The sequence below is a fragment of the Emys orbicularis genome, chromosome 7 (assembly GCF_028017835.1).
Source record: "Emys orbicularis isolate rEmyOrb1 chromosome 7, rEmyOrb1.hap1, whole genome shotgun sequence".
In the NCBI taxonomy this organism is placed as follows: domain Eukaryota; kingdom Metazoa; phylum Chordata; order Testudines; family Emydidae; genus Emys; species Emys orbicularis.
In genome coordinates, this window is record NC_088689.1 from 17,388,630 (window position 1) to 17,402,356 (window position 13,727).

At 41.8% G+C, this 13,727-nt stretch overlaps 1 protein-coding gene across 1 annotated transcript in view; it reads right to left on the reverse strand.

The window, feature by feature from the left end:
- The window catches only part of MCMBP (minichromosome maintenance complex binding protein), a 33,596-nt gene that overhangs the window by 3,951 nt on the left and 15,918 nt on the right, over positions 1-13,727 (reverse strand). Inside the window, exons 9-12 of the mRNA XM_065407876.1 lie at positions 12,725-12,897; positions 8,122-8,245; positions 4,195-4,312; positions 3,453-3,618 (exon numbers count right to left, since the gene is read on the reverse strand). Of these exons, the coding sequence (XP_065263948.1) occupies positions 3,453-3,618; positions 4,195-4,312; positions 8,122-8,245; positions 12,725-12,897 (581 nt within the window). The remainder of the gene's footprint in view (positions 1-3,452; positions 3,619-4,194; positions 4,313-8,121; positions 8,246-12,724; positions 12,898-13,727) is intronic.

Sequence of the window (13,727 nt, forward strand, 5' to 3'; positions counted from 1 at the left end):
AGAAGAAGCTTTTAGCATGGAAGGAGGTGGCAGTGTTTGCTGGAGTGACATTCCATAGCATCAAGGAAACCCAGCAAGCTTTGGGATCCAAATGCTGATCATGTGCATCATAGTGCACTTGGACTGGCCCTAAACAGCTGAGTTGGTGAGTGAATTTAACAGACCTTTTCATGAGACATTCATAAACCACAATTTGTTCTCCACAACTGGCTGTATAATTGCAGTAAACTATAAGTAAGTAGGCATCTCTGATATTGCTGCTGCTCAAACTTAGTCATCATGTTACTTTTAAACTGCATTAGGAACGGCAGAATAATCCATGTTTTGCCAAATGAAACGGGGAACAATGTTAATCTATTATTACAAACCACTCTCTAAAATGAAAACGTCAATTAGAGAAGCCTAGCATGACGGTGTTATTGTCCCTTGGGAAGTTCTGGAAGACCACATGGCTTAGGGGATTGGTGATGAGCTTTAGAGCCTTTTTACTCCGTCACTGGTTAGATTCTACACCTGAAGGTCTTTAGTCACCAGAATAGTAAAGATCTTCAGATACCATGAGGAATAGTGCAATGTGAACACACAGATCCAAGGGCTTACATGAAATAATTGGTGATTTTGGACCAGATCCTAAAGAACTGATACCATATCATAAACACATTACCACAACTCACCAGGCATGAACTATTCTCTCACCCTAAAGTGGAATACTCTTCTGTCCTCAGGCCCATTCGTAGTTGTGGGATAGCTTCCACTGTAGCTGACCCTGTTGCTCCAATTCTAAGTACAACTTCACTCTGCAGGGCTGTCAAACCAGCACTACACATTTAAATTAAAAAACAAACCAGCTTTTGACAGATTCTCTACAGCACTCCCCTCTGTTTGTATATTACTTTTAAAATGGCAATACACTGCCACTTTACATTTGGGGATAAGAGAACAAATCACTTTTTAGAACCCAAGCAGAGAAGAACGCCTCACTGTGTAAAAGGTGCATTAAGCTGGCCAACTAAAATGAGGTACAGCAGAAAGATTAAATGGGAGAGAGGAACTGAATAACATCTTTAGTTACCCCAGACTTCTGCTAGAGTCATTAAAATCAAACAAACCCATTTATTTTAAAAATTACAGTAAGTTCCTACAAAAAAAAACAACAACCTAGAATAGACTAAAAAAGTAAAAAAAAATTGGAATTGAAACTTCTAGTTTAAAGATAGTTTGTTGAAATAGTGAAATCTAGCTGATAAAAATCAGATTTCTCCTGAACACCACCACCTGTGCCAAATGCTTTGTATCTTTCAGTCCAGCAGACAGACAGTCGTTAACTACTCCTTAAAAAGGATGGCAAGCTGTGTATAATTTCCTTCTTTTGGGACTCTTTCCCCTCTCAATTCCTTAGTTAATTACAGCAACACAGTATCAACTTGAAATCTAAAATTGGCTACTTCTGTAGTTTTAAAATTGTCTACATTGTGTCTGGCCTTTGGTCTCAACTGTTCAAAATATACAAATTAACACTTAAGGTTCCTGGTTATTCCACTGTTAATGCTTGTAAAGAAGATGAAAAGAGATCTATAATAGATATGGACTCACTAGAGCATCTCAACAGTTTAACTTAAGATCATGCATCAGGACTGTTTTTGATGTCACAAGCTCCAAGAGGGACAAGGTACTCTTGTTATATAAGGCTGATTAGGATGCTTCTTTTATTTTAATATAATCACCTTCACTGGCTTCCTATTCATCTGTATTTCAATTCAAAATTGGGTTTGTAGACACATTGTTTTTGCTCACTTCACTTATCTGACCTTGTGTTCCAATCTAATGTCTCCTACCTGAACCTGGAAGATGGAGGGGGGAGAAAAGTGAATAAGCACCCCAACTGTATGTCCCAGCTACCTGAACCCCTATCCCCCTGCCTCACTCCCAGCTATCAAATTACTTTTCTTCAAAGCTCACCTTAAGTCTTCCCTCTCAGTCTAGGTTATGATTCATTGCTTTGTACAAAGGAGTGTTGTAAGCAAGACACAAGAAATAATTCTTCCACGCTACTCAGCCTCAACTGGACTTTTGTGTCCAGCTCTGGGCACCACACTTCAGGAAAGATGTGGACAAATTGGAGAAAGTCCAGAGGAGAGCAACAAAAAGGATTAAAGGTCTAGAAAACATGATCTGTGAAGAAAAAATTGGGTTTGTTTAGTCTGAAGAAGAGAAGACTGAAGGGGGACATGATCACAGTCTTCAAAATACATAAAAGGTTGTTATAAAGAGGAGGGTGATAAGTTTCTCTCCTTATCCATTGAGGACAGGATAAGAAGTAATGGTCTTAAATTGCAGCAAGGGAGATTTAAATTAGAGATTAGGAAAAACTTCCTAACTGTCAGGGTAGTTAAGCACTGGAACAAATTGCCTAGGGAGGTTGTGGAATCTCCATCATTGGAGGATTTTAAGAACAGGTTACACAAATACCTGTCAGGATGATCTAGATAATACTTAGTCCTGCCTCAGTGCAGGGGACTGGACTAAATGACTTATTAAGGTCCCTTCCAGTCCTACATTTCTTTGATACACAGAACAAGTCACAGTTTACAAGATGAATTTTGGAAATCCATAATACACAAATGAAAACTACTTGCTCCCACACAGCATTCACTTTTCAAATGGGAAAAAAACAACAAAAAAAACAAAAAAAACCTTAAGTGACTTCAGTGCTCAAAGGTGTCAGCTATGCAGCCAGGGGTTGTTCTGTTTTCTATAGGAAAGGTGCTATACAAAGGGCAGAAACGTAAGGTTCCCCACACTGCTCCGATCTGAAAAGACCACTTCTATGGGACAAGACGGTAGCTCAAGCTACAGCTTCATTTAATTTCTGGCCTTTTCTATTGAGAGTGTCAAAGAAGTCAGTTGTCCAGGTGTTCTTTGCAATGCAAATACCAATGAAACAAAGAAATCACACTGAGCAGTACCAGCTCATTTCACAATGGTCAGTTGCACCCTCTCCTAGCTTTTAACTGCTCACCTACAGGTGAAAAGATTCCTAATTACCTACCTCTTCTCACCCTCTCTAGGAGCTCTATTTAAAGCTACCAGTTTTTACCTGAAACCTAGCATATTTTAAATTTAATATTTTAACTAAAACAAAATATCCAGATGCTTCCTAACAGTAAAGCAGTAATAAGAGAAATAAAATACAACTGCCTTGTTGAACAGTGATCAGGCACGCAACTCCATATAACAAGGCCACAGACTGACAGCAAGCTAGTCTGAGACATGAATCAGTTGTGATATCCACGGACAAAGTGGTTTTTCCCCACATAGCTTAAACTGTATTAAAAGGTTTAACTATTGGCACATAATTAACATCACTGTGTCTTGAAATGCACTAATTCAGTCTACTATAATGTATTGGTCAAAGTTTTACAGGGAAGACAGGAACATACAGCATTGCCTACCTGTTGTGTCCAGCTGTCCTTGCTCAAGCAGGGTCTCGTCTATCACAAGGGAAGTGTTACTGGCCAGTTGCAATACTCCACTGACTAGGCGGTTAGCTGTGTAGTCCTTGTGTGGGATAAATCGTGAGTGATTCATGTTTTCGATGGTCATCTGCAGACGATAGGACTGCCAAGAACAAAGAAAATTATTAGCTAAGTAGGCAAATCCCCACTCCTCCACCCGCCTTGTTAGGTAAAAGTATCCTGCTTTAATGGGATCATTAAGTTTAGAATTCCATAATACACACAAAATTATAAGGACAATTAAATGAAATACACGGTAGATATATGTAACCACAAGTTCCAAAGCTCTTAAAGGGAAAGAGGATTTCAAAGGCAAAACAATTTTATGGCGAGTTAAGTTTTTTAAAATATAGTTATATATAGCTATGGGAATATCAGAAGAATGTGCTGCAGTACTGCAAGTTACCAGTCAATATGGTCCCTGTTCAAGTTACTGTGTTTTCTCTGCAGAATACCCTCCAGGAATTTGTGGTCACTGGGGGAGAGAGGAGGGAGAAATCTAGGCTCTCTCTAGGATGAAAGTTCCACCCTCATTTTAGTTGTTGGGCTATCCTTTAACCAGGCACCAGGAACCTGCCTCAAACTGAACTTAAGTTTTGTTTCAAAAATACAGTTAACATCACAGCCAAAATCACTGCCCAATCATAAATCCATTAAAGCATATTAATGCCATTCTTACTGCTGGAACAAGCTGCTGGATAATGCGGTATATGTGCTCTGTGAAGATACTATTTCTTGGACAGCCACTCAAGTTGACTGTGAATTTTCCCAGAGGAAGCACATCTCTTCTCGCATAGCTAGAAAAAAAAAATAAGATGGATCAGCTGAACACTTGATACAGGGACTGCACCCCTGGTAAGTCCGAAAAACTTTCTATAATCAAAATACACCCATAAAAAGAGCCACAAGCTGTGTGTGAACCATAACCCTCATCACTTTGCTTATATGTCATTCCTTTTCTCACATCTTTGTTTTCTTTCTTGGGGACAGTGACTGTCTTCCTGTGTGTCTACACAGGACTAGAACATACGGGGTGCTACTGTACTATAAACAGATGGTGGCTGGCACATGTAAAAATGAATCTCATATCAACTTATCTATGACCTTTAACACTAGATCAGTGGCCGAACCATGAGAGATTTAGGAGAGATTGGACTAACTATGACTAATGTCATGGGGCACACACTCTTCCACACAAGGCAGAGGCAGCAGGAAATGACAGGCAGAGACAGCAGATGTAGCAGTCCTTTCTGCAACTCAGAAGGCACTGCACGCTGGGCAGACCATCAGAAGACTGGCTGGAAAACTGAGGCTGAATGCCTGCTTGACCCCAAAATGTCACAAAGGGGTGCATGGGGGGGCTTTGTTGGTGAGTATCTGAGTGTCTGTTGTGGGGACAGTTTGTCAGTTTGACCGTGTGCTTGATTGTTTGAAAAGTGTGAATTGGGAGTACTTTGTTCCAGGTGGGTCTTGATTGGGCCTGATTGTTATAGAAAGGCAGCCAGTTGTGATCCAGCTGAGCAGCGAACAGCAGAGAGGCTAACAGAGGGAGTTCGCCTGGGGAGAACCCACTGAGGCTTTCATCTTGCAGGCCTCTCTGAGGCCGTGGCTACACTCGAAACTTCAAAGCGCTGCTGTGGGAATACTCCCGCGGCAGTGCTTTGAAGTGCGAGTGTGGTCGCGCGTCAGCGCTGGGAGAGAGCTCTCCCAGCACTGCAGGTACTCCACCTCCACAAGGGGATTAGCTTACAGCGCTGGGAGCCCGGCTCCCAGCGCTGGGCACTGTTTACACTGGTGCTTTACAGCGCTGTAACTTGCTGCGCTCAGGGGGGTGTTTTTTCACACCCCTGAGCGAGAAAGTTGCAGCGCTGTAAAGCGCCAGTGTAGCCATAGCCTGAGTAGTTACTGCAACAGCTGAGGAAGCTCTTAGAAGGAAGGTAATATGGATGGTGAGCAATCGGCTGTTGTGACCTGCACAGGATGTGCCATGTTTGTCTTTCTTCCACAGGACAGAAGCGACTTTGTCTGTACAAAGAGCAAGCTGCTCTCCATATCGGAAGAGAAGGTTCAAGGTCTGGAGAAACAAGTATCAACCCTGCGTTGCATAAGAGAAAATGAAGATTTCCTGGACAGACGTCAGGGTATGTTTCTACGGGCACAACATTCTGAGGAATCAGAGCAGGCTGCACAGCGGGGACAGAAGGACGGTTAAGAAAATTGGCAGCATGTGACCTCCAGAAGAAGAAAGAGGAGCGTCCATGTACCAGCAATGCAGATACAGGTGAGCAACGTTTTCATGTTCTCTCCACAGGTACTAATGCGGAGAGTGGACTGGATGATACATCTGAGGGAAGGGAACAGAAGGAGACTCCACCGATTGGAAGGCATGAGATGCACTGTCCTAGGGATGGCGGTTCCACGATCGCCACTCCCAAGAGAAGGAGGCGGGTGGTGGTGGTCAGGGACTCCCTCCTAAGGGGGACTGAGTCATCTATCTGCTGCCTGACCGGGAAAACCGAGAAGTGTGCTGCTTGCCAGGAGCTAGGATTCACGATGTGACAGAGAGACTGCCGAGACTCATCAGGCCCTCGCATCACTGCCCCTTTCTGCTTCTCCACGTGGGCACCAATGATACTGCCAAGAATGACCTTGAGCGGATAACTGCAGACTATCTGGCTCTGGCAAGAAGGATAAAGGAGTTTGAGGCGCAAATGGTGTTCTTGTCCATCCTCCCTGTGGAAGGAAAAGGCCCAGGTAGAGACTGTCGAATTGTGGTAGTCAACGAATGGCTATGCAGATGGTGTCGGAGAGAAGGCTTTGGATTCTTTGACCATGGGATGGTGTTCCAAGAAGAAGGAGTTTTAGGCAGAGATGGGTGCCACCTAATGAAGAGAGGGAAGAGCATCTTCGCAAGCAGGCTGGCTAACCTAGTGAGGAGGTCTTTAAACTAGGTTCACTGGGGGAAGGAGGCCAAAGCCCGGAGGTAAGTGGAATACCAGGAGGAAGCACGAGCATGATGAGGTTGAGGGGGGTTATTGGTGCCCGGAGCGAGGGGCTGGGGAAATTGGAGCACAGTGGGGCAGAGGAGGCAGACAGGATTCCCGCTCTCCCACCCACCACTTTCTTCTTCACTGGAGAGGCTGGAGCCAGGTCCCAGAGCCAGCCAGTTCTCTCCACAAGGAGTCAGCAGCTGAGCAGAGAGCAGTTCCTCTAGGCCAATGGTTCTCAACCTGCAGCCCATGGGCTGCTTGTGGCCTAGTCAGCACACAGCTGCGGCCCATGTGACATCCTCAGGGCCATACAGGTTGTATATTGCATGGATGCGGCCCACCTAACACAGAGAGCTGCATATGCAGCCCACAGTGGTAAATAGGTTGAGAATCACTGTTCTAGGCTGTAATTCTTGCTTCTGCTCTTCCTGCCCCCTGGTGGTGCAGGCTGGTAGCTGGATTTTTAGAGTCCAGTCAGCAGTGCTGACCAGACACTGCCGGTTCCCTTTTCAACCGGATTTTCAGGTAAAAACCGGACACCTGGCAACTCTAGGAGGGGGGTGCTGCCAGTGTGTGGGAGACAGACTCTTAAGTAGGGGGACTGGGTGCAGTCCCTGGATGGGGGATGGGGAGCAGTCCCTGTGTGGGTCGTTCTTCCCTGGATAGGGACAGTCCAGTGTTGGGGGGTGGGGGGTGTGTGTGTGTCTGGATGCTGGAGGGACAGTCCCAGGGGGGTTGGGTGATGGGGGGCATTCCCTTGTTGGGGGGGGCAGTATGAGGAGGGACTGGGTGAATGGGAGACAGTCCCTGGCTAAGGAGGCACCCCACACCAGACAGGGCTCCCCATCTTTGCAGACAGGCTCCACAGCAGCATGGAAATGAGGGTGGCGATATGCCATGCCTACCTTACAGTAAATTAATTAATTTTAACAGTTAATGTTTTGACTTATTTTGCTAATTTAAAATGCTCTTGGTAGACATTTGCCAGTGTTGAAATGAAAGGTACTATATCAATTTGAATGGTATTGCCGTCATATAACAAATCCTAAACCTTATTATTTTTTTTAATAGATGTACAGGTAGTATATATATATATTGTGTGGATGTGGCCCACATAACACACAGAGCTGCATATGCGGCCCACAACGGTAAATAGGTTGAGAACCACTGCTATAAAACTATTAATGGAAATGTAGTAATAGCATGTCCTGCTCACACACAGAGAAGAGATTAGATAGGAAACATGACATCTGCATTGGTTTCATATATATCACTTGAGGATTTTAGTCTAATCTAAGGACAGAATTTAAAGAAAAAGGTGGAGAGAGAACAGAAGTGGGAAGGACTTTGTCATCTCAAATGCTAGGAAGATACTAAGCTTTGAAATTAGCCTTTTAAAAAAATCTATTTGGACTGTGGACAATCATCTCTGCATTTGTGCCTAATACAAGGGGTCCCCTCAGTTGGAGCCTCCCTGGGCACTACTGGAATATAAATACTTATACCATCTCTGCTGAAAAGTTATTCATAGACTCTGATAGACTGGCAAAACCAAGCAGATAATATTTTTTAAAACAAATACATTAAGTGTTCTCAGCAGGCATCTACGTACTTACACTGTGGAGATGAGATGCAATATAAGGTACTCAGCAGCCAAGCTGTCTCCTAAGAGTGCATGAGTGAGGAATCCAAGCAGCTCTGCTCTAAGTGGCGAAAGTTCCATCATAAAACTAGAAACAACTGACAAGAAAGCAGAAGACAAGTGTCAGAAATACCCTGCATCTGTTCCCCCTCCTCTCCAAATGAGGCTTACTTTACGTTGCAATATCACACATTGGGAATGGTGAGTGGAAAAGAACAGCACTCTACTCTGCGAGTGAAGTTTCCTCATTTACCTAGACTTTTCCTACCTTTTTTAGATTCAGGACACTGTTCCTTGCTCTGCAGATTTGAGATGGAATAATGCCCTCTATTTAGACTTAGTGTATCTAATTAAGAGTGATCTTACCCAAATGGGTCTTCTTTCCTAGACTACGTAAATTCAACTCAGTCTTTTTCACTATGTTGTTTTACGCTCCATGGTTGTGCTTTTTTGTATCTTGCTTTTTGTCACACCATTCCTGAACTCTGGTGACCATAACTTTATGCAACTTAATTGTTTCGTCTTAGAGTGGTGCCCTGAGGCCTCCATCAGAGCAGAGCTCAGTGTGCTAGGTGATATGCAGTGCTAAGACAGCTCCTGCCCCAAATAGCTAACAATCTAAATTAACCTGAATAAGGGGGATGTAATAAACAAACATACGGGAGGGGGAAGCAGGAAGGCAATAGTATAGTTACAGAAATCAGCTATATGCACAATTTACAAGTTTGGGCCAAGATTTTCAAAAGCTGAAATCAGGTTCCTAAACAAGTGGGCCGACTATCTGTAGAACCAAGTAAACAGCAACTCACTGACTTTTAGACTCCTGTTTTTTGAAAGTCTTGGCCCAAGTCTTTTGTCATTTGGATAACAATAAATGAGACATTAATGATCTCGGTTATCCTTGCTTGCCACAGAAACAGTCACATCAGAGCTATGAAGAGCTAAACTATTGCCTCACTTATTATACAGATTTCTGTGGCACGCCTATCCTCCCCCTCACACCCACTTTAATATCTGAATGCCATTACTTGATTTTATTTTGAACATTTTATTTAGAAGATCCTAAGGTATATTATACAAACTGAGAGGTAACGTATATAGAAGTTCCACCTGACATTGTCAGCCTCTGTTACATGTGCCCAATTACAATAGACTAATTCTGAATTATTATCGTGTACTCCTGCATCACAATCAAAATGTTTTTTGACTGTTATTTTCCATTTGAAGTATTTAAAAGGTACCTAAAGCTCATAACAGTTATGAAAAAAGTGAGTTGAGAGGAAGTGGTATATTATCTCCTTGGGAATTACAGGAGCATATACATTCTCACATTCAGAGAAAGTTATTATTATTTTATCAAGGTGTATCTCACACTGATACAAACAGAGTTCAGCTTGAATGCTGTCTAATCTCCTCTGGCAGCATTTGCACTCCTGGGTTTACTATACTTACCAATATGGAACAAGCTATTTTCAACAAATAAGGAATCAAAGGTGATTTTAAACATTAGAGAATACTCAAAAACAAAGGGAGACAAGTAATCATTTACCAATCCACAATCCCCTCAATGCAGAGGCCAAAGCTATGTTTTAAAGTGTTACCAAAAGGAAAAATTTTAATATTTCTGCTTCTTAGAATTTTTGCAGCAAGCACCAGTGTATCCAAGTATAGCCCCTCAGCAAGAACTGGGAACACAAAATTCTCCTTTCACTTCACTATTCCAAGGATGCGGTTCATTCCCATTTCCCTTCCGTACGCCTTCACTCCAGCCAAACATTTGGCGTACACAGCCTCTCTCAGGACTGAAGATGGCAGTGCTTTACGGATCAGGATTTAAGGGGAGACGAAGTTGTAAAGACTCTCCCAAAAGACCAAATTAAGCAGCTTTGCAACAGATCTCCAAAGTCTACCAGCCAAGAAAGCAAGTCACAGGCGTACCAGGGTTGGCCATAAGCAGAGCTGGTCACAACTCAGACTTTCCATATTGTGGGGAAATTTCAATATTTGGTTTCATTCCAAAAAAATAAAAACAGCTGTTTTGAAATCTACCCAGGACACAAATTCTATAAAGTGTTCGTTTTGGCACCACATGAACATTTGGAGTTTGTGACACCAAATATGCTCCTCGGGATCTGGCAGCAGCCATAAAACTGACCAGTCTGGTAAATTTCATAGGTAAAACTGACAGGAATCATGTCAATTTTAGCCACCAGCAGCTAAACTTCCAGGGCTGGGGAATGTGCTGATTTCCCCCAATATGCTGATTTCCTTAGAGTCAGAAACCCAGGACTTCCAGGGTCTACGGCTCCAAGGCAGTTATGCTGCCTGCCTTGCCATGCTGAGTGACCCAGGATAGGGGACTCCAGGGCTTCCAGAATCCCAGGCCAGCTGGTTCCTGGGCTCTCTAACTCCGGGCAGCTGGTTCCCCAGACCCAGCTGGGTGCTCTTAGGGCTTCCAGGTTCTCTGCTGCAGAGCTAGGAGCCTAGACCCTGAGAAGCCTGCTCAAGCCTGGGCTGCCAGGCTCCCTGCCACAGAGCCTAGACCCTGAGAACCCTCAAGGCTGCGAGGCTCCTGGACCAGTTGACTCCCCAACTCTCATTTTTTGGTTTTAAACCAGGAGTTTATTAGCATCCAAGACTTTTTTTTTTTTTTAATTCCATTAGAGTGACTCATAAAACAAAATAACGCTTGCCACTTTTGGCAGACGGCAAGTTATTTCCGCAGCTTTCCCACATGTGAACTGGGCTGGAAAAAACAATAGACAAATCTCAAGACACTTACCAAAATTAGTAAGTGAATGTAGCAGCAGCATAGATTCATAGATCTATAGGCTCTACTGTGTGTGTGTTCTGTTTGTTTTTTGGGCTCCAATCTGTATGTATTCTGTTTATTCCTTGGGCTCTGCCATTGGTGAGTTTCCACAGCTCTTAAAATTACTATCAAGTGGAGTTCTATATAGACATACATGACACATCTTAAAACACTCGGAAAGCTGTGGAAGGCTGCAGGTTTTGAAGCCAAATGTACAATACACCTTTCAATTAAAAATCTGAAAGGGTTTCCAAGATGATGCTGAGCAGATCATACTGTCTGAATCAGCAGTTACTCACTCAGAAAACTGATTCATAGATCTATGCTGCTGCTACATTCATGTACTCATTTTGGTAAGTGTGTCTTTCAGAATTATGCATTGTTTTTTCCAGCCCAGTTCACAAGTTCAGTGCAATTATTTCAATATGATCATAAAGAAAACCCTCCTCCAATCCCTGCCACAGACTCCTGGGGAAGAAGATAATGAAAATAAGAACAGGAGCTATATTCTGTCAAACAAAAACTGAAATGTGGTAAGTCAAAGGATGATCCAATTTAGCTCCCCACTGCTTCTTTGCTCTAACCCCCGAACTGTTTTTCTGATATAACATTCAATGTTCAATGAATGTTGAACGCCACCTTTATATAAATATTTAAGTAACTTATTTTGCATATTAATTTCATGGAATGTCAAGATTTTTAATGATAAAATAGAAAAGTGGTCTGTATAGAAGAAAATAGAGTTCATAAAACAAGGCCTAAAAAAAATTAGCTCTGGTTAGAAATGCCAGTTTACTCTCAAATATTATTGGGAAATAAGCAAGAGTTTTATTATTAATGATATTTAAGAAGCTGCCCTCCATCTCAGATGGATGCAACATAACAGCTGCATAACAAAAGTAGGATGTTTTAAAATTAAAACAGCAATATGAGTAGGAATTAAAAACCCACTCATCCATTTGTTGAAAAACTGCTGACTTGGGAATAGTATTATCTGCTCAACATTTCCTTGGAAACCCTTTCAGATTTTTAATTGAAAATTGTATTATGCATTTGGTTCCAAAACCAACTGCCTTCTACAACTTCCTAAAGGTTTAAGGTGAGTCAAACATAATATCTATACAGGACTCCACTTGACTGTCATTTTAGGAGCTGTGGAAGTTCACAGATAGCAGAGTCCAAGAAACACACATAGATGGAGAGGAAAAATACCAACAAGAGACAAACAGAAGCATGTGCCACAGTTTGTGGTGAATGTTTAAAAACAATCAAATGGGCAACTAGTTGCATAATTTTTTTTTAAACTTATCTCCCTTTAAGCTCCTTGATAGTAGAGACATTCATTATATATTTTATATCCACAAGGTAATCCTGTGTCTACATACTTCAGATTTACCTGCTTAGCTAAGCTTTAATAAAAGTAAAAATTTCAAAAATAAAGTGATTCCTCATTTGAAAATGAATAAATCTTGCAATTTGTACAACAGTAGATTGGGTTTTCAGACTTACAGAATGAAGTCTCTAATCATGACTACTTCAGAAGTAACTCTTCCTAAAACAAACACTTATCACCATGTCTGAGGCAACTCAGTATAAAGTAATGCAGCTGCCCGATCCCTTCTGAGTCTGCTTTAAATAGACTACCATTGCTGCATTTTCCTGCCAACAAACAATTACTTGTTTGTAGTAAGGAGTAGTACAATGCAGTCCAGAGTGAACTAATCTGTGATAATGTAAGGTTCCATTCAGCAGTTCAGATACTTACAGCTTTTACTCTCCTCTTCATTAAGGCAGGCAGGCAATAATGGATTAATGTGCTGTAATTTCTGTGCCAAAATCACATGGATTCTGGGGACTAATGAGGCAGGAGGACTGTGCACTCTTTGTTCTTCTACTGTGTCCATGCACTCCATAGGATCAAGTGGTGATGAGTTCTCCCTAGTAAATGTCAATTAAACTGAGCTTAAAGACATTCTATGCAAATTCCCCTGCTGTTGTCAAAATGAAGCTGGAATCTATTCCAATAATGTTACACATAAACACAAGCGGCATCCATTCCCGGCTTCAGTTTACTTAAGACTACATTTAAACTAATATAATTTATTATCAATTTTAATTATAAAAGCTTAATTGAAAGATTTTAGGTATTTATAAAAAGACTATAAATACAAAATACATGAAAATCCTATACACTGACAATGTAAAACTACTAAACTGGATTTATACAATATAGGCTGTAGTCTATATTTCTGAAAATACTTGGCGTATACAGGCTTTAGTTTTGTAAAGGAAGCAAATCCCTAAATCATTCCACCATTTAAATGAGAGATGTTAAGTATTCTTTGTGGTAACAGGTTTCTGTTCAGCAGGTATTCAATGTAGACATTGTAACATTTGAGAAAATAAAGGAACTTTGTAAAGTAAAGTCTATCCTGTGTAGATACAGAGTTCCAGAAGGTTGCCAGATTATAAGTCTTGGACACTTAACTTTTCTATATAGCCACAGAACATGTAGTGCAGATGCAGTCAAAAATTCCCATTAGTGTGCCTCAACCCTAACTTGGAGAAACCACCCTTTGAGGTGAGAAAAAAGGTCAGACCTCATGACTATTCAATTCTCAGTCTCGGAGGCCTTCCAAAAGTAGCCCCAGGTTTTTTATTTTATTTTGATGTGGACATTGGAAGAAAGAGACAGACATCAGATGGCAACAAACTTCAGTCACTACTGACTTGGATTGGATTTGCACCAAAGACTGAAGTGAAAGGCT